The 22,516-nt window shown below is 38.5% G+C and overlaps 1 protein-coding gene across 1 annotated transcript in view; it reads left to right on the top strand.

The window, feature by feature from the left end:
* The window catches only part of BDP1 (B double prime 1, subunit of RNA polymerase III transcription initiation factor IIIB), a 72,770-nt gene extending 51,186 nt beyond the window's left edge, over positions 1-21,584 (top strand). Inside the window, exons 29-42 of the mRNA XM_026649145.2 lie at positions 469-594; positions 925-961; positions 1,975-2,058; positions 3,763-3,991; positions 5,165-5,328; positions 6,433-6,556; positions 7,306-7,492; positions 9,084-9,144; positions 10,735-10,933; positions 13,645-13,861; positions 14,769-14,811; positions 16,705-16,987; positions 18,630-18,876; positions 21,339-21,584. Coding sequence (XP_026504930.1) covers positions 469-594; positions 925-961; positions 1,975-2,058; positions 3,763-3,991; positions 5,165-5,328; positions 6,433-6,556; positions 7,306-7,492; positions 9,084-9,144; positions 10,735-10,933; positions 13,645-13,861; positions 14,769-14,811; positions 16,705-16,987; positions 18,630-18,876; positions 21,339-21,464 — 2,127 coding nt within the window. The 3' untranslated portion in view covers positions 21,465-21,584. The remainder of the gene's footprint in view (positions 1-468; positions 595-924; positions 962-1,974; positions 2,059-3,762; positions 3,992-5,164; positions 5,329-6,432; positions 6,557-7,305; positions 7,493-9,083; positions 9,145-10,734; positions 10,934-13,644; positions 13,862-14,768; positions 14,812-16,704; positions 16,988-18,629; positions 18,877-21,338) is intronic.
* Positions 21,585-22,516: the final 932 nt, after the last annotated feature.

The raw sequence follows: 22,516 nt of genomic DNA, 5'->3' as shown, positions 1-22,516 counted from the left end.
CAGAAAGATTTTGAAACAAGAAAGAGACTATTGGCAAAATGTTCATTTTCACTCTGGCTGTTTTTCCCAACCAAGAAATTGCATACTTCCACCAGCATCCCAGATCGTTTGTCATTTGCTGATGTTGTGATTTGACATTAAAATCCTAGAGCTCTTCTAGGTTATTTGAAATTTGAATTCACAGGAATCGTATAGAATTTGTTGCCCATTTGTACCCAAGTGTTTTCTGGAGGAATGACTTTTCAGAGTCTGGCAAATTTGCAGCTAGCATTTCAGATTTGGCATAATTTACTTTAAATCCAGACACTTTCCCAAAATCATAGATTACTTTAGATACTAATTTTAATATTTGGTTTAGAAGAAAATAGTATTACATCATGTGCATATACAGCCATTTTCTTATGTGTTCCTGCAAGTTTTAGACAGCTTTCTTTTTTGAATAAATAGGAATAACTTTGATTTTTGCAGCTTGAAATATCTGTGAATGTCCCAGATGTGCCCTGCATTACTACTGCTGAATATCTGTCTCATGATTTAAATGTGGTTGTCCAGCCTGTGATGCAGAGAGATGAAAATCTGAATGCCTCACAAATTGTAAGCATTCCTTTTTAGTAATATGCTTATGGTTATATAGTATGTTTAATTTTTATAGTGTTAAACATCAGAGCACATGTAAGATAGTAATTGTATGGCATAGTATAGTATAATAGACGGGCATGGCATGAGCAGGAAGTGTGCAAGTTTTCTTTAGATGGCTTTGTCAGTCCAATGTTGATGCTGTACAACCCCATTCAATCAGAGCAGATTGCTCATGCTGAACTTTGCAGTCGAGAATTGGCCATTGGGGACTAAGTTAACATTGAAGATTAATTTTATTTGGGATTTTGGCTGTATTTGACAGATCATTTATATCTTTTCTTTAAGGAAGTGACTACACATGAAAATCCAGAGACTGACACAGGTAAATACAAGAGACACTTATTTTTGGTTGTCCCTCTGTCTTAACATAGACCAAGCCAGCCAACCGTGAGTTGATGAGGTCTTATACATAGTTTTGGAGGAGCTGAGCTAACTGACTACTTCTTCAGTGAAGTCCATCAGACAAACCAAGAGTTACAAGGCTGTTGGCTTACATCCAGATTGTGGCTGTCCTGTGCCCACTCACTCCCATGCACTGGTTACCCATGCTGTTGGTAGCTGTGCTAGGGGAAAAGCAACCTTTTCAGGGGCTTGAAACAATGCCTGAAAGGTACAGAAATGGGCAAATCCATGGCTCTGGTACCAATCACCATCACTCTCGCAGACTTGCCAGCCAGCACATACTATGGGGGAAACAGGGAAACATCATGACTGAGTCAGAAATTGCTTCCTGGTCTGCTCCTAGGGCAGTAAAATATTTTTTCCCCATTGCAAAAAGCCCCAAATGGATCCATTGGTTTTTAGAATTGCATTTTGAAACTTTGCTAAGAGATGGCTTTGTTTAAAGGTAAATAACCATTTTCAGTGAAGAGGCAAAACCCTACTGGAGTTTATGGGCTTATTTCAGTGTGATGGCTTTGGAACACAGAAATATTGTATCCTATGTTACCAAGTAGTGGAAGATGAAAGAAGGGGGGTACTGTCATCCAGTGGATAGGACACAGAAATGAGTCATAAGACCTGGGTCTAGACCCAAACATCTGTGTGACCTGAGCAAATTGCTTCCTCTGTCCATATGTTTCCCTCTCTATAAAATGAGAATACTGCTGCTTACTCAATGTTTGTAGAACACCTTTAGTTTAGTGGATGACCATCACTATATGTGTTAAGTATTGCTACTAATGTCTGGAATCCCCAAGAGGAAACAAATTGAAAAAATATGTTTTGTTTCAATTTAGCAAAGACAGTAACATCCGCTTTTTGATCATGTTTTAGTTAAACTTCTAAGGAAATGACTGTGCTTATGATTTTACATGTATGTGAACAATTTTGCAGGGATTAATGATGGAAGCACTGAAGCTGCCATGACATTACTTGCAATGGGAGATCCAATGTTTCAGTTAAAAATAAGCACTCAAGGTATGATCTATTTATTTGCCAAATCCTTCCGTGTGTGTCTTGGGTTCACTTGTGGGTTGGGGTTTGGGTAGAGGTCATCATAACCCTTCCTTCATATCCTGTCGCTATAGCAGCAGGTCTGGATTCTTCCTTAGTGTTCAGTATGAAAGACAGGAGGATGTATTGGGCCATGATTCACTATCTAGTGAGGTAAAGTGGTCCAGCCCCTAGCCAAAATACTGCCAACTGCATTACATGCTCGCCAGAGGTGCGTAGAGCTCTTTTTCAGTGAAACACTGATATGTACCTCATCACATGGAATACATGCCCTGATCAACTCATTTCATACCGGCACTATGACTCTTGTACATAATGGGCATTCAGCACCTTTTTTTCTCTGCTGTCCTCTGTTTGTACCACTAAGAAGGATTTTGCAGGTGTGTATGTGGATATGTTCACTGCTATGTACTACAGTTACTTCAGACTCAGGCTAATAAAGTACTCATGCCACCACACACCCAGATGAATCATTTTATGATTTAAAAATTTAAGTCTAGGTCATTTTATTGTCTTACCTTTTCTGAGATAGATCCAGAACTTGTTCTCAGGTTTGGTCTCTTGCTTAGAGTTAGCAGCAGTTGGCAATACTGCAGAGGAGGAGTGGGGGAGCAGAATCAAAAAAAAATTTTTTTTAAAAAGAAGCCAGTATAGATGGCAACACCACTGCCACCCATATTGAAAGAACTGTTGCAGCACTATGTAACCGTCACTGGTAGCAAGGGGGCAGAGGAAGTAAATTAATTTTCACTTCAGCCTTCAGCTCTTCATAGAGGTTCAATTGGCTGCTGAAGCTTTAGGAAAATTCTTACTGAATTCTTACTGTTCTTAACTGATCTTTCAATGGATAAAATGTATTAGTTCTTTCTTTGATAGGACACTCAGGTTGTTCACCTAAGTGTTTTTGTTAATTTTTAAAACAAAATTGTACAAAAAACAAACGGTGATTCAAAGGTTGAAGATTTGGTATCCTCATCCAGTCTCTTTTGGGAGATGAAACTTGATCTATTAAAAGCATTTTAATGACAGTTTTTTTTTTTGTTTTTGTTTTTGTTTTTTAAGTATTAAACTAGTACTAAGATTATTTTCATTATCCTTGAATCCCCAAAACCTGGTTATGCTCAGTAGTGTGATTGGTGCAGCTGAGACATAAATATCAAGTCACTCTATACCCTGGAGAGCTTATACTCTAGAAAATAAACATGGAAAGACAAGATATGCTAAAGGAGATCCAGAAAAAGCATTAGCCCCCTAGATTTTTGTATTGTGATTCTTTTTGTGTTTTGTGTAGGTCTCACAGAGACTACTGTCTCATGAGTCAGACCAGGGAAGAAGAGCCAGGCTTATGTGGTCCATAGTAGTCCATCATCTGTTTTGTCTTACTTCTTTAACCAGAAAAATTGTTTTCCATTCTGTTTAGTTATACTGTTAAATCATTGTTTATTAACCTGGCATTAGGTTGACTTTTAACATATGTAGAGGTAATCCCTGCACTCTAACCAACAAAAAATCTAGACATCGAGATGTGCTTTTACCCAGGATTTGAATTTGTATCTCTGTAGAATGCCGTTATTCAAAATGAGGCCTATGGTTGATCTACCTGTAAATGGCTTCATGTGGAGACATAAAACTTGCATCTTTTTAATTATGCCTTTATTTTTAAACAAGGAAGGACACAGGTGTTTCCTGATCAAGATGAATTGCACATGGCTGATAGCCTCATAAACCAGCCTAATACAGAGCAAAATGCGGCCCCAAGTAATCAGTCACTTTCTTCACCTACTAATAATGAACTGGTTCCCTCAGAGGATGGAAACAAAGTCATTCTACAGGACCAAAGTTCTGGAAAAGAAGCAAGTGTAGAAATTTTTTTTAAGGAAGATGCTGCACCCAGCAGGTTAATTTCACTGTTTTTCTTTAATCTTCCCCCCCAGTGATCTATTCTTTGACAGGGCTCCCCTTTAAGGCTTCTGCCACCATACTTTTAGGTTGACAAGTAGTCTTGTTTTAGCTATTACGGCTCATAGGTTATGTAGTTCCACTTCATATGGATACCTGTCCTTTTTTCTTCCCTTTTAAATAGGGACTTTATGTTTAGGTTAAAATAAGAGTGATGGAAATGTACAACTTCCAATTCCTGAATCCCCATTTTAAAATAAGGATATGCTTGAAAAAATGAATTTTAAAACTTACCTCACATGTCTGGCCATTATTTTATCTGGCCTTTTTTTCTGAAGACTTTGCGTCACTGGTCAGACAAAGGCCAGTGGTTTAAATTTCATTGCTTCCTGTCACTTGTCATGCAGCTTAAAGGCTTTCAGGTGGCCACTGTACATCTATAACTAATAGCAAAAAAGGCTTCTGCCACAGCTAGAGCACGTGGCTCTGCCCTGCTTTCTGTTGTGGAATATTGTTTAAAGATGAACTTCAAGTTAATGAAGTAACTCAATGAACTTATTTTCAAAATGCAATTGGTAATCATGTCAACTTGTTTAGAAAGTTCTTGAATTTTTTTAGCTGCTTGCAAAAATGATCAAACGTAGGTTCCCTGCAAAAGTTTAAGATCTTTACATTGAAGCAAAACCCGACAGTGCTAATGTGTAACTTCACCTGCTTGTTTTAACCCAAATTGACCCCTCCAAAAATCAACCCCCAAACCTTCAAAATTAGATGACCTACTTCTACTTTAAGGTTAAATTTAATCAAAATATTACATTTTTTAAAGATTTCAGTTGCAGAGTTAAAATTCTGAGTTACCTAGCTGCTGTAAACCTACTTGTTCTGGTCCTTGTTGATCACTATGATTACAGCTGTACTCAGGCTCCAGTCACTCAAAGTTCTCCTAGTTCAACTGGTCTTTCTGCTTCTCTTCTTCCTGCCAGCCTGCCCAATTTTCCTGCTAACTCCATCACTACTCTTGTTCATGGGCCCAGCTGCCTCCCCTGCCCCCCTCCTCCCACCATTACGGCCCTCATTGCTGGTATTAATTTCTTCTTGACACTGAATTCAAACACATTAAAGAATGGAAAGGTTAAGTTACATTTTATGGTGTTTTTCTATTTCTTTGTAGTGATCACCCTGTGCCCAAAGTGAATAGTACACCAAGGTTTGCAAGATGCAGACTTCCTAAGCCTAAACCAAATCTTAGCAGAGTACTGGGAACAAACAGGAATGTTCATCAGAAATCTCTTAGTCCAAATGCTGATGTGGAGCAATTCAAGCAGGTTCAAAGTGGTGAGCTTCTCCTTTATTTCCAAGCTTTAGAAAATAGGAGCCTAAAGTTAGGCTCCTAAATATGGAATTAGGAGTAGATCTGGGTGAATCACCTTTTTTGATAGGCTGGCATATCTGAAAAATTGGATAAAAAAATTGTGGGTCAAATCAAATCCAAAAATTTCAGTGAATCAAAAATTAGTTTGGGTTCTAATGAAACAACGTATTTACAGGCATTTTTAAAAGGTGAGGAGGCAGCAGCCTTATAACTTTAAGCCCAGTGGTTAGGGCATTCATCTGGGAGAGAGGAGACCTGGATTTAAATCCAGCTTCAGAGTTTGGATTTGAACCTGACTTTCTCCCATCCCAAGAGAGGTCCCTTAACCACAAAGCTGTAGGGTATTCTGGGGTGAATTTGTCTCCATCTCTTCCTTTGAAGCTGTTCCATGTTGTAAAAACTACCTTAATAGGCATTGGGCCAGACAGAGTGGGTAAGAATAACTCTGCAGCCTGATGGTTAGGGCACTGATGTGGGAGACATAGGTTTGGATCCATGCTCTGAATCAGGGACTTGAACCCAGGTCTTCCTTCACCCAGGTGAGTTCCATAACCATCGGGCTAAAAGTTAGAAGGTGGCTTTCTCCTCCTTCAGTCATTTTGTGACTCTAGGCCAAATTTTTATTTCTGGATAAAACTATTTGGCACATTCATGGCAAATTTGCAAATTGTTTCAGATCAATTGAAACCGCGTTTTTAAACTATTTGTCTGAAATATTTTGCCCAACCCTACTTAAGAGCCTAACTTTTTAGGTGTCTTTTTTTCTGAAAATCCTGGCCATATAACTAAAACAAATTGAAAACTCAGCTTCCTGTTCATGTCTACAGGCATGCATCAACATTTCAACAGCAGAGTGTCCAACTATTAAATTCCATATCTGTCTCCTGTTCTTGTATCTCTTCTTTAAGTGTAACTATATTTGTCTTTGTAGTATTTTTGTAAGTAGTCCCATAAGCTAATGCATACATGGTAGTGTAAAGCATTCAAACAGTAAGTCTTCTTGCTGTTGGTAGCAAAATATTACACACAATAATGAACATGATTTAATTTAATTTTTAAAATCTTAGAGGGGAAAGCTCTAAGAGAGACCACAGAAGAGCAGGAAGTGGATTTAGAATGGAAGGTCAGACCAGCTGAGAACAGTTCTGCAGGTCTGCAGAATTTTGGATCTGGAAGCACAGACCTTGCTGAGTAAGTAGATGAAGTTAACAGATATGAAAAAATCCTTTATTCATATGCTAATTGGTATGTGTCTTAAATGTTTTGGACTAAATTTTCAAAAATATGAATTTCAAATGGATGCATAACACAGGGAGATGTACATACAAATATACATTTAAATTGTGGGAAACTGGCAATGGTGTCCGCAGTTGTTTTGGATGCACGACTTTAGTTCCACAGTGTGGCGGGGGGGTTTTGGGTAGGTTTTTTTTTTTTTTAAAGGCCTTTATGTACTGAATATCCTTTATGTAAGGCTAATGGAATCAAAACTTTTATTTGTATGTTTGGCAGAGTAGCCACTATTGAGTCCCAGGAACTGAGAAAGCAACTAGGTCCATTTTTCTGATAGATGCTTCGGATGAAATTTATGGAGGTCATGGTACACTTGTGGGCTGTTTGACTGTGCTTGCAGCTAATGTCTCACTTTGGATGCCTTGTGAGACTGAGCTAGGAGAGGTTTTGTCAAATAAGGCATTCCCTAAAATATTTTACCCTTAGGAGATTTCTGTGGAGATTTTTAATATTTTTCCTTAATAGAGGAAACTATTTATGGTATAAAGTGTTTGTTTTTTGTATGATTTGTTTTACTTTTTGCATAAAGGAAATATTTCAGCACACAGTAGCCATAACAGCCTTGCGGACTGTCTGATTTACCCCATGTCACAGTATATGTTACATATTCTTTAATTGGTTTCAAATTAACTGTATACATTTTTCAGGACAGAAAACAAGACAAGAGAGACTTGGGAAGCTTCAGTGGAGTTAAAAACTCCTATAAAATCTCCAAAAGCAGAGATTTTCCTACCTGGGCTAGAGAATGATCCTAATCAAAGTTCTACTGGTGTCCTTCCTGAAAATAAGCCTGGTACTGTTATGCACAACTTGCATGAAGTTCAGTTGACGCAGGTAAAAAGAACTTGTATTTTTTAAAACATGTGATGTATTAGAAATGCCTGTTTTTGTAAGAGGCTGTAAAAAGAGAAGTTATTTGGAGAAACTATAAAGAAGGCAATGACATTTTTTTTTTTTTTTAAGTTTTCATCTATTCTGGGTAACTAAGTGAAATTTAATGGCCTGTGGTATTCAGGAGGTCAGTTTAGATGAACTAATGGTCCCTTCTGGCCTAAAAAAATTCTATGAATCCTAAATCACTTTTTCCTGATCGGATAATTTAGCCCTGAACTACCATAATATGCATATACATAGCATAGATATGCAATGTTGGGATTTGCATGCACCCATAGATATGTCCACACAAATATCCCAAATTGTGCTCCCCCTTTGAGGTGTGCATGGTTAAATTGTGCACATTTGATTCTTTAGCCTTAGATTGTACTTTTAGTTTTGCCAAAATGCTATTATGATCAGACTTACATTTCTATACCTACTTTCTCTCATTTTATTAAAAATTATTATTGGCCTTTTTCTGGCAGGATTTTAGATTGACAAGGTGGGTGAGGTAATATCTTTTATTGGACCAACTTCTGTTGGAGAGGGAGACAAACATTCAAGCTTGCACAGAGCTTTTCTTCGGGTCAGCTTGTCTGTCTCACCAACAGAATTTGGTCCAATAAAGATATTCCCTCCCCCATCTTGTCTCTTTAATATCCTGGGACCAACATGGCTTCAACAACACTGCATACAAGCTTTTAGATTGAACTTTCATGCTATTAATTGTCTAACAATTAACAAACAAATGAAAAAACCAAAACCCTCCTAGCTATTCTTAGTTTCTTAAACCTTTTGACTTCGGTTATTGAATATACAGTACTTCAATCTAATGAAGGGCATTTTAGAGATCCAGTAAATTGCCAAGCTCTTGACTTCCTTCTTGATGCTAGCAGGGACTAAATTATCACAGCTCTTTTGTTTTGCCCTGTGCCAGTCGGTTCAGAGCTCAGCTGACTACCCAAGTGGAACCAAGTGCAGGACTGAATGTGCCCTCACAACTCTCCACCCCCATCAAGAGTGCTATAAAATACTATTTTTTTAGCAACATAATCTGCCATGAAAGGGAAGGGGAAGGAGGAAGAGTGACTAAGCTCAATGTTTTTCTCCAAGCTCCAGAGTGTTTCCGTAATAGGTAGGGGAATTGATGCTCTTTGCACTGCTGATCAATCCATTATATGAGTCAGCTTTGCAGGGTTGTGCTGTAGGAAAAGTAAACTTTTTTTTTTTTTTTAAACAAACCATTTCTAGAGGGAATGAAGATAAAGTACATATAAGCAGAACACACAATAATGCTTATAGTTAAATTACCCAAATGTTTCCAGTCCCCATCATCTTTATATCCTTCCATCCTAAATACTCAGCATAGTTTGGGGAAAAAAATCAACAAAATCTGAATAGGGTGTGGTTAAATTACTCTGCATTGTTACTCTAACACTTGATAAGTATTTACAAAACAAAAGTCAAGAATTTTTCATAAAACTTTTGTTCTGTTTTCTAGAGTTGTTCATCAGGCTTGTTAATATTTCTTTTGAAATACTTTTTCTAGACTGAGGCAGTTACACAGGAGTTTCAACAGCAATACATAACCAGCACAAAAGAAACTTCAGGTACAGTACATGAATGGCCTAAAATAGCAAAGCAATACTTGCTAGCCCAGCTAGGTGTAATATTAAGTCACTGTGTCTCAGAACTGCTTTTCATAATTTTTTTTTTCGTGTGTGTGTGTGTGTGTGTGTGTGTGTGTGTGTGTGTGTGTGTGTAAGTAAAAATAAAATGAAAACAAAATTAGTATGGTAGAAGTACTCATGCAAAGATGGATCAAGAAATTAAGAACTTTCTATGATAACATTGATGTAATTGATCTTTTATGATTTGATATTAAAGTAGCTTGTGTTAGTGATGTGCAGATAATTGATTTTTTTTTTTTTTTTTTATATTTAAATTCATGCCACAAGTCACTGAAGAGACTTAAGTTTTGAAGCATTTTTAGATGTTGCCTCAGCAAGCTTACATATTTGAATGCAGCAGAAGATATCAAGTGGATAGAACAAACTAAGATGAATAAAAACAAAATTCAGAACCAATACAGTTTGAATAAGGAAAAAAAAATCTCTGAATTAGAAATCTGAGACACTTACTTTAAAGGAATTAGTCTGACTGCTAAGGTTGTAATTTACACTTTCAAAATGGAGGCATATGTGACTCCAGGCTCCTTATCTCATTGTGCCTTGTTATTGCAGAGGTCTTGCAATAGTGAATCATCTTTCAAAACACATTAACTGAGATAAAGAAGCAAAGTGAATTAAGAGTGGAGTAGTACTTTTAAATCAACAAAAATCAAGGAGTTTCTGCATTATATTAGAGTTGTAGCTTTTTTGTATAATTTAGATTTAATTTTCAGTCTTTTCCTTCTAAGCCATTCTTCACAAACTTTGTTTGGGGTACTCTAAATTTAGTGATACATTAAATATACTACATACAGCATGCTAATAGCTTGTTACTGTATAGTTCAATGTGAAGAGCTAATTGGATAATGCTGATGTCTGCTAGATTTGGAAACTAATTCCCTGTCTTTAATTGTCTTGTTAAATTCATCCTAACTGGTGACAATTGGCTGCTATCTATCTGTTAATGTTTGACTGTTGGAAAAATCATATGGACTTGTAGAATGTTAGGATTGATGCCCAATCCTTCTGTAGCAGTGTACCATCACAGGTTGTCTGTGGGACTAGAACCTGGGACTTCTGCCAAAATAACAAGCTTCCACTGCTTTCACTAAAGGAGTAATTGTTAGCTACTGGTGGTGGTATTAGGTTCTTTTCTTTGTGGATAATGGATGATTTGACTGATTTTAATTAGCGTAGCACAAGCTTATAGAGCGTCTGCTTATTATTGTGCTCATCTTTCTGAGTGAAGAGTACTGGCTGGGGCTCTCCTCAGACACAAAACACAGCTCTCAATCAGCTAGAAGGATCACTGTGAAGCGATGCTAGGTTCCTCCCTTCTCTCTCTGAAGAGGCCAAGCATGTTTCCACGATACTCCCAGCCTTTTCTGGCTTGAGAAACAAACACTGTGACAACCTAACACTAATTGTAGAGAAGGGCATGATACAACACACAACTGTTAGCATTTAAATAGTACACTTTAAATAGTAGGGTTTAATTATCTGTTTCTTGTCTTCAACATGTTTTGGTAGTGAATGGAAGTGGTAATGAATATCCAGAGGAGGCGGAGGAACAGACTTTTATTTTAACATTGGTGGAAATTCCAGCTGACTCTAGAGAGTACCATGACGCATCTATGTCACTAGAACAAGCTTTGGAACCATTGCTGCCAGCCCCCATACTTCTCACTCCAGTGAATACAGGCTTAGCTAATGTGATGGGAGAGCAGAGGTAAATGATCAATATACTACAAGATAAATATGCATTTATTTCTGAGCCTCTCAGGCTAACTTATTGTAGCCTCTAAAGTTAAATACATTGGAACTAACTAAAAGAAGAAATGCAGGAGAAACCACTACCTGGCTCATTTATCAGCCTCACTAAAACAGTGAAATGTGATCGTGATTCCGTGAGCAATAAATCAGTTATGTAAATCTGCTATGTTTTAATTTGTTAAATATTTTGGTCATGTGCCAGCAGCACCATATTTAGTTTCATCTGAATTTTCTTTTAGTGGGACTCTTGTAAAGTATAGTTCTATATTGACTTGAACATTTCTGGTGAAAAGTAATGGAAATTATAAATCTGAGCACCTTTATATTTTCTAAAGTACTTTGGATTCCATAGCTAAATCACTTTTTCCAGATTTTTAAGGTCTCACCTTTTTTGGAACACTTCGGTGAAAATGACAGAACGTGATAAGAATTCTTTGTTTTAATTTTTTCATTCTGTTGATTAATAATACTTTCCTAGAATAAAGACAGACAAAAATATTTAACTGATGTCAAACTAAGCTTACAGCAGTACAGGAAAACAACAAAGGGTTTGAGTATGCCTATTATATTGATCTAATACAGGGGTGGGCAAACTTTTTGGGCCGAGGGCCACATCTGGGTGGGGAAATTATATGCAGGGCCGGGGCTGGGGTGTGGGAGGGAGTGTGGGGTGTGGGAGGGGGTGTGGTGTGCAGGAAGGGGTTCAGGGCAAGGGATTGGGGCAGAGGAGGGCTGCAGGGTATATGGGGGGGCTCAGGCAAGGGGGTTGGGGTACAGGAGGGGTGCAGAGTGCAGGAGGGGGCTCAGGGCAGGGGTTTCAGGAGGGGTGCAGACTGGGAGGGGGCTCAGGGCAGGGGGTTGGGGTTCAGGAGGGGTGTGGGGTGCGGCAGGGGGTTGGGGTGCACAGGGATGCAGGGAGTTGGGGTGCAGGAGGGGTGCGAGGTGCAGGCAGGGGGCTTAGGGCAGGGAGTTGGGGGGCGGGATGCAGGTGGGGTTCGGGCACCGGCCCAGCGCCGCTTACCTAAAGCGGCTCTGGGGTGGCAGCAGCACACACCGAGACTGGGGCAGGCTCCCTGCATGCCTGCCCCGTCCCCGTCCCCGTGCCACTCCAGGAAGCGCTGCGGCCCTTGGAGGGGGGGACTGCTCATGTACTGCCCTTGCTGCACCTTCAGGTACCTCCCCTGAAGCTCCCATTGGCCGCGGTTCCCCATTCCCGGCCAATGGGAGCTGCGGGGGGCGGTGCCTGTAGGCAAGGGCAATGCACGAAGCCCTCTGCCTCTCCGCCCGGGGGCCGCAGGGACGTGGAGCCGGCCGCTTCTGAGAGCGGCGCGGGACCCACGGGCCCACGGGGGGCAATCCCGCGGGGGATCCAGCCCGCGGGCCCTAGTTTGCCCACTCCGATCTAATATGACAGTGCATATTTTCACATCACATTTGTTGAAATAGGTCTCACATTTCCATGAAATATTGCAACAAAAAGTACACATAGTAAGTTACAACAATATACTGTAAGTTAAGAGGAAGGGAAATCTTCCTAAGAATAACATAGTAATACACTTTTAAAACTTTGACATGCTTTCTTAATGTATAGTTCTCTTTCCATGTCACAGCATGTGTGAAACCGAGCTCTTAGGCATTGAATTCGCACTGTAAGCTCAGCTGTTAAGCCTGCTCCTCTCTCTATTGAAGATCCTCCCCCCTCAAGAAGGAGCCTCAGCCATACAGCTCTGGAGCTCCTGCATCAAGGAATTACTGCCTGTTTGGCCCCTTGATGATGATAGGCAAAATTATTGAGGGCCTGTAATGGAATATGTCTCTCAAGGCCTCCTGTATCCTTGTAGGTTCACCCTGCTCCCTTAATTCCCTTCTGTGGCAGGCCAATTTTGTCCTGGTTGTTCCACAGGACTATCATCCTCCCCCAAGGGTGTGCAGTGGAAATCTAATAGAGATGAGGCTGCAAGTATAAATACCTCAAGCATCTAGAATACTGTAACCATTACAGTAAAATGCAGTTAATAGTAATGCATGGATTGATTTATGTTCTCACGGAAATGGAGTTTAATTATATTTGACAATTGCTAACATGATTATAGCTGTATCTTTTATCTACTATAATTGACAGGAAGAACCCCATTCCCCTTGGTGGTCAGGGATAGTACAGCAAAATGCAGATCTCAAAATACATGTTTTATTAAAAACGTAATTGTTCTTTTTCTACAACTCGCTGGAGCAAAAACATCTTCTAGTATGTGATATTTCACATACAAGTCACCTACTAACTCATAGATGTGTTCATATATGGAACACTTAACAGGCATATTAAGGAAAATATGCTATTAGACTGAGTTAAGTGAAATGTACAGTTCAAGCAGAAAATGAAATAAAATGTTAAAAGAAAAGAACAAGACCTTCTTTAAAAAGACTGACAGAAGATGTCATGAGAATTCCTAGTTCCTTGTGGTTTTAAAAAAACAAAAACTTGCAAGGCTTACCATCTAAATGATAAAAACCTAAAAGGGTTTGAAGCGGTACATGTTGTAGATAAGAATATAAGCAAAGATTTGTGTCTTAATCATCTTATAACTTTGCTGTATACACTACACATTTGATTTTTAAATTTAATTTTTTTAAGATAGTAACTTTTCACAATGGTATTTATAAATACAGCAGTGGATCACTGACCACTACAGTTGATAAAGCTGCTACCTCTTTAGACAACTGTACAGGACCAGAAGGACTGCAGAGAGCATCAATAGAGACATTTACTAATTTGGATCAGACATCTTGGAAAAGGCATGCTATTGATATTGAAGAAAGTGACACTCCTCCTGCCAAGCGAACTCCTTCTACCTCAGCAGAGGATAATCTGGCAAATACTTACAAGGTCAGATACTAATTCAGGAAATACCGTTTTATGGGTTCTATGAGAAGTATGCATTTGAAGTGTCTAACTGACTTCAAAGTAATGACTGTATTAACTAGATTAATTACCTCATTTGAAATTTTGCCAAGAAGCTTTTCAGCAGCAAAATGGAAGCTGTACGTTGCTTTTTGTTTCAAACAGTGGGAATGCTAAATACTCTTTAGGTTCTAGTTTCTGTATTCACTTTGTTGGGTATACTCATGGGCCCCTTTTTACTTGATATGCTTGCTAATAGTTTCTGTGCATTCACCCACTTTCACTTTTTTTGATGGTGCACTTGCAGCAGGGGAAGCTTCAGGCATATGCTGGTCATGTGGCTGTCTTGTTTCTGGGAAGAGAGCATCATGATTCTTGGAGGAAATTCATTACAGGAAAAAGCTGTGTGGCTAGAAATGTCTCCACCCCTCTTTACTGGGGCATTAGCCACAAAATGCTAGCTGCAAAGGGAAGCTGGACAAATTTCCCATACTGTGAGGTGACCAAATTATTGGGAGTGACTTTCATGTATTTTTGCTATTGAATACAATATGTTTTGTGGTGTGGGGATCTCTACACTATGTTGTCAAGGACTCCAGTGAGAATCTTGAGAATTCTCCCACCTTCCTTGCGTTTACGCGCTCTGAACTTGAGGCCCCTGTCATGGCTATCTGGTAGTACCCTCAAAGCCTGCTTTTCAATTAACACTAGGGGTCACAACTGACATGAGGTCCCATCACATTCCTGAGTGTTGAAGACCTTTTCCTTCCTATTATTTGTCCCTAGTTGATTTAAGATCTGTAAATATATAATAATCTTATTTCTGTACTAACTTTCACTGTGCTTTTTCTTTGAAGAAGAGAAATTGACTTTTAAATGTTGTTCAATACAGGAGTCTTCAGTTAAATCAACACATGCTCCAAGGAAAATTGCTGGTAGGTGAATTTTTTGAGATCTAATGCATATGGAGTCTCTTCTAAATGGTAGCCAACATTAATTGCCGTTTTGCTAACTAATCCTACCTGTGGCAGTGTATTCATAAGGGGAAAATTGTCTTCTATTCACTTTAATTGCCAATTACCTGCATTGGGATTAGGTGTCTGGCAAAATTTTGTATATTCATGTTATAATTCAACTGGCTTCAAAAACAGAACTATAGTTGGAGCCTTAAATAAGATGATTTTCATGAATTTTAAGAGCTGCCTCTTATTTGTACATTTCTGAAAGTAAGATTTTTATTTTTTTTATGGTTGGTGGGTTTAAAAGAAAAACAACCACCACAAAATTAACCAGCAAAAGATACCTCATATATATTGAAGTGACTCCCCATTCAATGTACTTTTTAGAACTTGTGCACAAAGGCCTCAGATACAGAGCAGAAAGAATTTGTTGTTAATTAGCTGACCTGGTTAGGGATTTTTGCTGTGACCAAGTTTAGAATCTGTCTAAAGAACATACCTCTCTCACGTTGATTGGTGCAGTCTTGTTCATACTGAATTATTGTCAATTAGAGGAAGAGTTGTTACATTGTTATTTAAAGATACTGAAACAAAACTGTTAAGTTAGCTAAACAAGGGAGATCAAAATACTAAGCTCTTAAATTGGCAAAGATTTATTTTACTACCAATTTTGCTGTTTTCCATTTGGCAAATATGTTTCCGCCTGTTTTGAATGGAGCAATTAACCGATGATCTGTATTATGCCAAACTATCTTTTTGTGCATTTGCAATTCTAACCAGATCAGCAGAGGTCTTGTCTTACCTGCTATGAAGTTCCAGCAGAGAGAATGCAAAATGTTTGTGGGACCTTATAAATATAGTGGAGATGCTTTCTTTTTAATATTTCTGTAGTTGAATAAAGAATCTGGATAATACAGGGCTTGATGTGAAGCTCATTAAAGTCAATGGAAAGACTTTCAATGACTTCTGTGGGCTTTGAATCAGGTCTACAGCTTGCATGCACAAAATGCATCATGTCAGGAATGATAGTCCCCCTCTATACAACTTACAACAGTGATTTTATTTTTGGTCACCTTGTTACTAAAAATATGTGAACATGTTGGAAGGGATTCCAAGAAGATCAACCAAAAAAAGAACAGGGGACTGGAGGGACTGACGAATGAGGAAAGACCAAAGAAACCAGATATGTGTAGTTTCTTAGTTAAAAGGCTTTAACTGAAAGAAGGATTAGCCTACAAATATTTGAAGGATGGAAACATCGGAGACCTAATATTTGAGCTAATGCAAAGGGAAGGGATGTAATTGTAAAAGAAGTGGAATGAAATTGAGGGGGGAAAAATAGTAGATTGAAAATCAGAAATTTCCTGACAGTGAGATCTGTTTAGCTCTTTGCACTTCTATAGGGGATTTCAGAGTACTACTTTTAAGTTGTGCAGTAGTCTCCCAAAAGAAATTATGGGAGCCCATATCTTGGAAAAATTCAGGGTGATGGGGCTAAGCCCTAGAAAGTATAATAGGGATCATTCTGCCCTATCAGAAGATGGATTGCATGACCTAATTGATCTTTTCCAGTTCTAATGTCTGTGTGATCTGGTAAGGTTTTCAGGCCCAAAATATGAAATATTTAAAAAAATTAACTATTATCTTTTGAGAAACTTAGCTTGCTCACATTTATTTAAATAACAAACAAAAATAACACTAGTGTCAATTGTAATGCCCCAAAACACTACGTCTTTTAATACCACCACCACACTAGTTTGGACCATGATGTAGAATACTAATATTATAAAAATATTAAGAGTATAAGTTCAGTCAATGAGAATTGTAAATTTCCCATTTATGCTTAATATTAATTTTTTTCACTTAAAGGGAGAATTTCTGAAAAACGGAAAACTTCCAAGAAGAAAAAACTACCTACCTCTATATCTGTATCTAAAACTGCAGAAAGAGGGCAATCTGAATCGTTTCAGAAATTAGGAACTACACCAGTTGAGGAATCGGCATGCAAGTGTTCAGATGAGTTGGTGTCTGGAATGGACCATGAAGGAAAAGAAGAAGCAAATGAGCAAGAAAGTTCTATGGATATTTGTGAATCTGGACGTTCAGGACATGTTGAGAGCACAGCTGCCCTTTCAAGAAGCCCGATGCTAAGGTATTTCTAGAACATCGGTTCTCAGCCTTTTCATTCTGAAGACCCCCTTCTTATCGGGACTCGCACATGGTGATCCTTCTACTTAGCATTGTGGGAAGAGCAGGATAGATGTAATCCCAGGTTAAAAAGCCCATACACTAGAACATTGTCCGTCCTTTCCTTCAGCAAAAAACTAGAAAGGATCAGCTTTGGAATTTGAAATACTCTAGCCATGGAATGGTAACAGCGTAGTTAATGGTGATTCATGCTGTCCCATGCTTTTCTGGCAATATGCCTCAGTGAACAGATTGCTTGTGCCTATTAAGTATTTGGCTTCTCTATTTACACAGCCAACACAGCTGCCTTTTGTGATGTAGACTCTGTTCACTAGGATCTGGACTTGGGAAAACCAGATTGGTAGCTTTAATAAACCATTTATTTTAATTGCCCCATCCTGTGCTGTAATATACTGTATAAACATATCTGTTTCTTTGAATTTTTCAGTTAAGTAATAGTAGTTAATATGCTCAGTGTGCTCGTTCTTTAAAGCTGTATTAAGACATGTCACTGCCCCACAGAGTGTACAGTCTAGACAACAAACAGAAGATGCAACATGACTTTTATTCCTTCGTATGTTCCTTTTTATATTTTTTAATTTACCTTTCCCCTTATATTTTAGTTCTATTCCTCTAAGCATCACTTATTTACTCACCATTTTACTTTTCTTACAGTCATACATTTTTTGTAAACCTCTGCTTTTCCCTGTCCTAGTAACATTTACTATTGCCTACTGGCCCCTGATGATTTCTCCCTTCCTCTCATATCATTGTGGTGTGTGGGGTTTAGTTGTTGCTTATTTGTATTCCAGTGTCAACCACAATATGTAGGTGCTGTCCATACATAGAAAAAGCCAGTCCCTGCCTTAGAGATTACAATCTAAAAAGTGACTCTGGGCCTTTGCCCCAACTTTTTTGTTCTTGAATTAACATTAAGTAACAGTTCACTGTGATTGGCTGTGCTGATGTTGGTAGAGTGAAAATCTGGTGCTGTTCCTGCTCCAAGGAGTGTCTTCCTTCTGTATTCTGGGACGCTTTCTAGGTTGCCCTTGGGAGAGTGGGATTCCTCCCTCATGTGGTGCATTAGAGGAGGCCTGTGGAAATGACACATGAAGGAATTCCCTGCTCTTTTGTGGGTGAGAAGCTGGCAGATCTCCTCTGCAGCTGTTCTTGTTGCTAGGAGTATCTTCTGCCTAGAGATCTGGGAGCTTATATTGGCCACTCTTGAGTAGTGAATGGTAGGCTCCATCTCCCACACTGTGCTGGCGTGGAGACTGTTGAAGGCTTTTACAGCTCTACGGGGAGCTTTCTCAGGTCTGTGCTGCTTAAATAATCTGGCAAAAATGTTGATATTTTCCAATTCAGAGAATAAAAACCAAAACATATTAAAAAACATAAACAAATTCTGGGGTTGATTTAACCTATTCCAAATTATTTATTTTAGAATGTTTTAATCATCTTCATATAATTTAGAAGTGTTTGCTGCTAGATTGTAAGTCAAACTCTCATTAAATACAAACAATATTTCTACTCCATTTTCATTAAGCAAGCTGACAATATTATATAAACCGTGAAACTTTATTGTTAATTTTTGTTGTTTTGAATAGGGCTGGCCGAAGACCTCTGGGATTTTTATCTTTAATTTGCAAATCAAGTAATGCTGAACCTGGAGAGGGTGCTAAAGGGAATAGACAGAGACCCCAAAAACCTCTCATAGCTGCCTCAAAGCGAAGTCTGAAAAGACCCACTCCATCTGCTGAGAACAGTACAGACACTCAAGAGTCCTGTTCTCTTCCCTCTACAAGCATGTTGACGTCTGCTGAATGTGAGAATATAGGCACTGCTGCAGTTCAGGTACATACAGTTACCTCTGAACATCATGTCTGTATGAAATGTAAAGCACTACTAGGAGACAACCACGTGTGTGTGTGTGTGTGTGTGAAGTGATCACTGTGACATTCTTTTATAGATTTGTGGACTCTTTTTGCTTATCTGTATGCTGTGAAGCTGAACAAAAGGACTATGTTGAATGATAAGAAAAAACAACCATAATTACGTCAACTTTTTTGAATGTTGGAGTGTCCAACATTTGCTCCAATAACAGCAAAGGCATCTTCAATTTTGGAATTAATGTTTCATTTTATATGAAATTTTATTTCTCCCAGTTTCTGCCTTCACTTCTATCTTAAATCAGGAACCTGAGGTCACTGCTTTGAGCACATAAGATGGAGAGCAGACCCAGGGAGCTGACCACATATGTCTCTAGAAATTCCCCATTTGCTACTTTACCTAAAGGAGCCAGCTGTGTAGCTTTATATTTCCTGCAAAGTGTAGGGGGGGAGCCATAACTGAATGGTTAAAAATGCAGCTGCTTGATTACATCCCATCTCATTTGTACTGTTTATTTCCTCTCCCTAAGGAGGAGATTGTGTTTGTTAATATTAAATCTCCCCAGATTCTCTGTTCTGATCTCTTGAGGTCACATTACATTTTCCACATTAAGCAAAACTGAAACAGGACACGTATCCCAAAGTGTCTGCACACAGACTTGCACCAAAATAACAAAGATTTAGTTATTTCAATGCAAGTTTGTGTGTAGACCAGACCGACTGCCTTGCACTTTAAAAGTGTTTGTGTATGTTTTGACCATAACTTCCAGAAACGTGACTCATGTGTGCCTCAGAAATGACCAGGTCTGGCTGGCTGTGAGGTAAGATTTCACCATGACCGTAAATGAGTCGGTCCCAGAAAGATCTGTTGATGGCTCATGGTGACATGTGTTATACCCTGATATGAAGCCAGCTCAGCCTTCAAAGGCCTTAAAGTTAAGACCTTAGGTTTGATAACAAGACTATGTGCTTTCGCCACCAGCTCCAAAGGTGACAGGCCATTAACTCTGTCCTATGCCACAGAAGCAGAGAACTAGATCCCTATGTCACACACAAAGATGACCTTAGTGTCTAAGCACATGCTGCTGGTGTGCTAGACACTCATTAACCAACGCATCACCTTTTGCTGAAGCACCAAGCTCCGTCAGTGACGAGAGAATGAGTCATTAGCTGATTGTGTTCAAGTCCTGGGTACAACTGGTCAGACTTCCAACTAACCTAGCACCAATAGCATCTATGCCACCAATAGTCCAGAAGACATAGCCTTGATGAGGCAGGATGTGTATAGATTTGATGTCCTAGCAGCTGATTGCCTCTGTGGTTTTGAGATCTGGGTGGTTCTTGGTACACTGAAGCACTGAGCTGTCTGCAGATGAACTATTCTATCTTCAAAATCGTAATGAAAATTAATGTTAATGTTTGTAAAGCACTTTGAATATCTAAAACACAAGATAAGGATAATTGTTTGAAATCCCCATTAAATCCCCAATAAATTGTTCCCAAAGGTGGTTTGCCTTAGTCACTTGTCCTGCCAACATTTCCCACAAACTTGAATGTCCTTCCTGACAAAACTGTGTATGAAAAGGTCCCTAGGCTTTTATTTGGAAATGCTAAATCTCTCAAAGTCCACACAGCTTTTATTACTTGACACTATGTTGTGCTTGTTTCCAAGAGAACCATATCTGATTGCATCTTGCTGCAGCAGCCTGACAACTCTGTTTTGAGGGTTATGTCATCTCATGTTTTGTGAGAGGCATGTCTGCTACATGTCTGCCTCTGATTTATATATATCTTTGAAATTTGCAAAGCAGCCACATGGTCTTCTCTAAAAAGAACAGGAGTACTTGTGGCACCTTAGAGACTAACAAATTTATTTGTTAGTCTCTAAGGTGCCACAAGTACTCCTGTTCTTTTTGCAGATACAGACTAACACGGCTGCTACTCTGAAAAATGATCTTCTCTGTACGAGTTTACTTACCACTGTTGCTTGAGATCAAATTTCCATTATTACTTTAGCAGAAAAAGCATGTGAACCCCTCCTGTGAGATTTTGTAGATCTATGCTCAGGGCATCCACTCAAGAGTAGGATTCCATTACGTTTTATATCTTTAAAGAATAATTGTTACAGGTAATAGCTTGATCAGTTAAAATTAATCTACCTGACCAAGTAAATGAATTTAAGATTTGAAGGATGGTTTTACTACAGTTTACTTGGTGTATCCCAAATTATTATCTGAAACAATTTTGCTTGGGGAAATAATCTTTATTATGTTGGTTGTGGGAGGCCTATTGCTTTTACATTTTAAGTGAGTGCTGAAACTTACCACGAGACTCTAGTTTGTACACAAGATGAGGCATAGATGCATGAGAAACAACAAATCTCAGTAGATGTCAGACGTGTAAATGCAGCCTTTTATTTTTTTGTAGGCTTCTTCGGAGTCTTCTGAAAAGCAAGCTTCCTATACTAAACAACAGGAGAAAGAAGAGGAGCCAACCAGAATCTCAGAATATTTTTTCAGTGATATCTTTATGGAGGTGGATGATTCAGAATAAACCTCTGGGATCCAAGAATGCAGTGTAACAGCAGAACTGTATATAGATGAGTTGCTGTGAATTCTCCTTTGTTCTTCCTTAGTCCTAATTTATTACCAGCCTCACTAATGAAGAATAACAAGCATTTAAGAACTAGATTGGCATGATGAGACTAAACGGTAGCTGTTGGCTTACACTGTAACTTTTCAAGATGCAGATGCTGGGTGCATGACTACTTTCTAGAAGTGCAATGAATGAATGACTATCCACGTGACAATATCCCTTTAAATCATAATGCTGAAGCTTGTGGGGCTGGTTATAAAAGTTATTTGCTATACTTCTTTTTGTGAAGTTCCACTCCAGGAAGGAGAATTAACCTTCATATTTATCTCTATAGATAGAGAAGCAATTCTAAAAGCTTAGTGTAGTAAATACATAGAAATGTTTTTTATTATCGGCTATTTTATAGTCTTCTCCAAATTACGTATTTTTGTAATGACAAATTCAGAGGTACATAGGCTTAAAGGCCCTGATTGAAAACAAAATATCTAATCCCTTTTAAATGTACAGAGATAAACATGAGACTGTATTTATTTAATTTTAATTTATTAAAAGATGCTATCCCGTTAATCCTTTTTCATCTGTCTGATTTGGGGGTGAGGAAAAGATTAACTTATCTCCCATTGTAAATGCTGATTTATTTCTAAATTAAATATTTAATACAATAGGCTGGATTCTGCTCTTGCACTGTCTTTTATATACTCATGTAACTCCATTGACTTCAGTGGAATTTCCCTAGTATAAATCAAGAGTAACTGCGAGCAGAATCGAACCCAGAACAATTGAGTGAGGATGCTTTGAGGATTTGCTACTTTGAGACGGTTTAGTTACAATGGTTTTCCTCATGTTTCCTGTCTAAGTTTTGTTCACTAGCACAGTGTAACTTAGTTTTTAGGGTGATATTAGGTTTGTCACATGAAGACTAATTTTCCACTTATGTAATAAGGAAAAATTGCTGTGACAAGTTAACAGAGTTACATGGTCTCAATCTTAAAATCAGGCATTCTTCTAAA

The sequence above is a fragment of the Terrapene carolina genome, unplaced genomic scaffold (genome assembly GCF_002925995.2).
Source record: "Terrapene carolina triunguis isolate 2854851 unplaced genomic scaffold, T_m_triunguis-2.0 Scaffold69, whole genome shotgun sequence".
Lineage (NCBI taxonomy): Eukaryota > Metazoa > Chordata > Testudines > Emydidae > Terrapene > Terrapene triunguis.
This window is presented reverse-complemented; position numbering and strand designations above follow the sequence as displayed.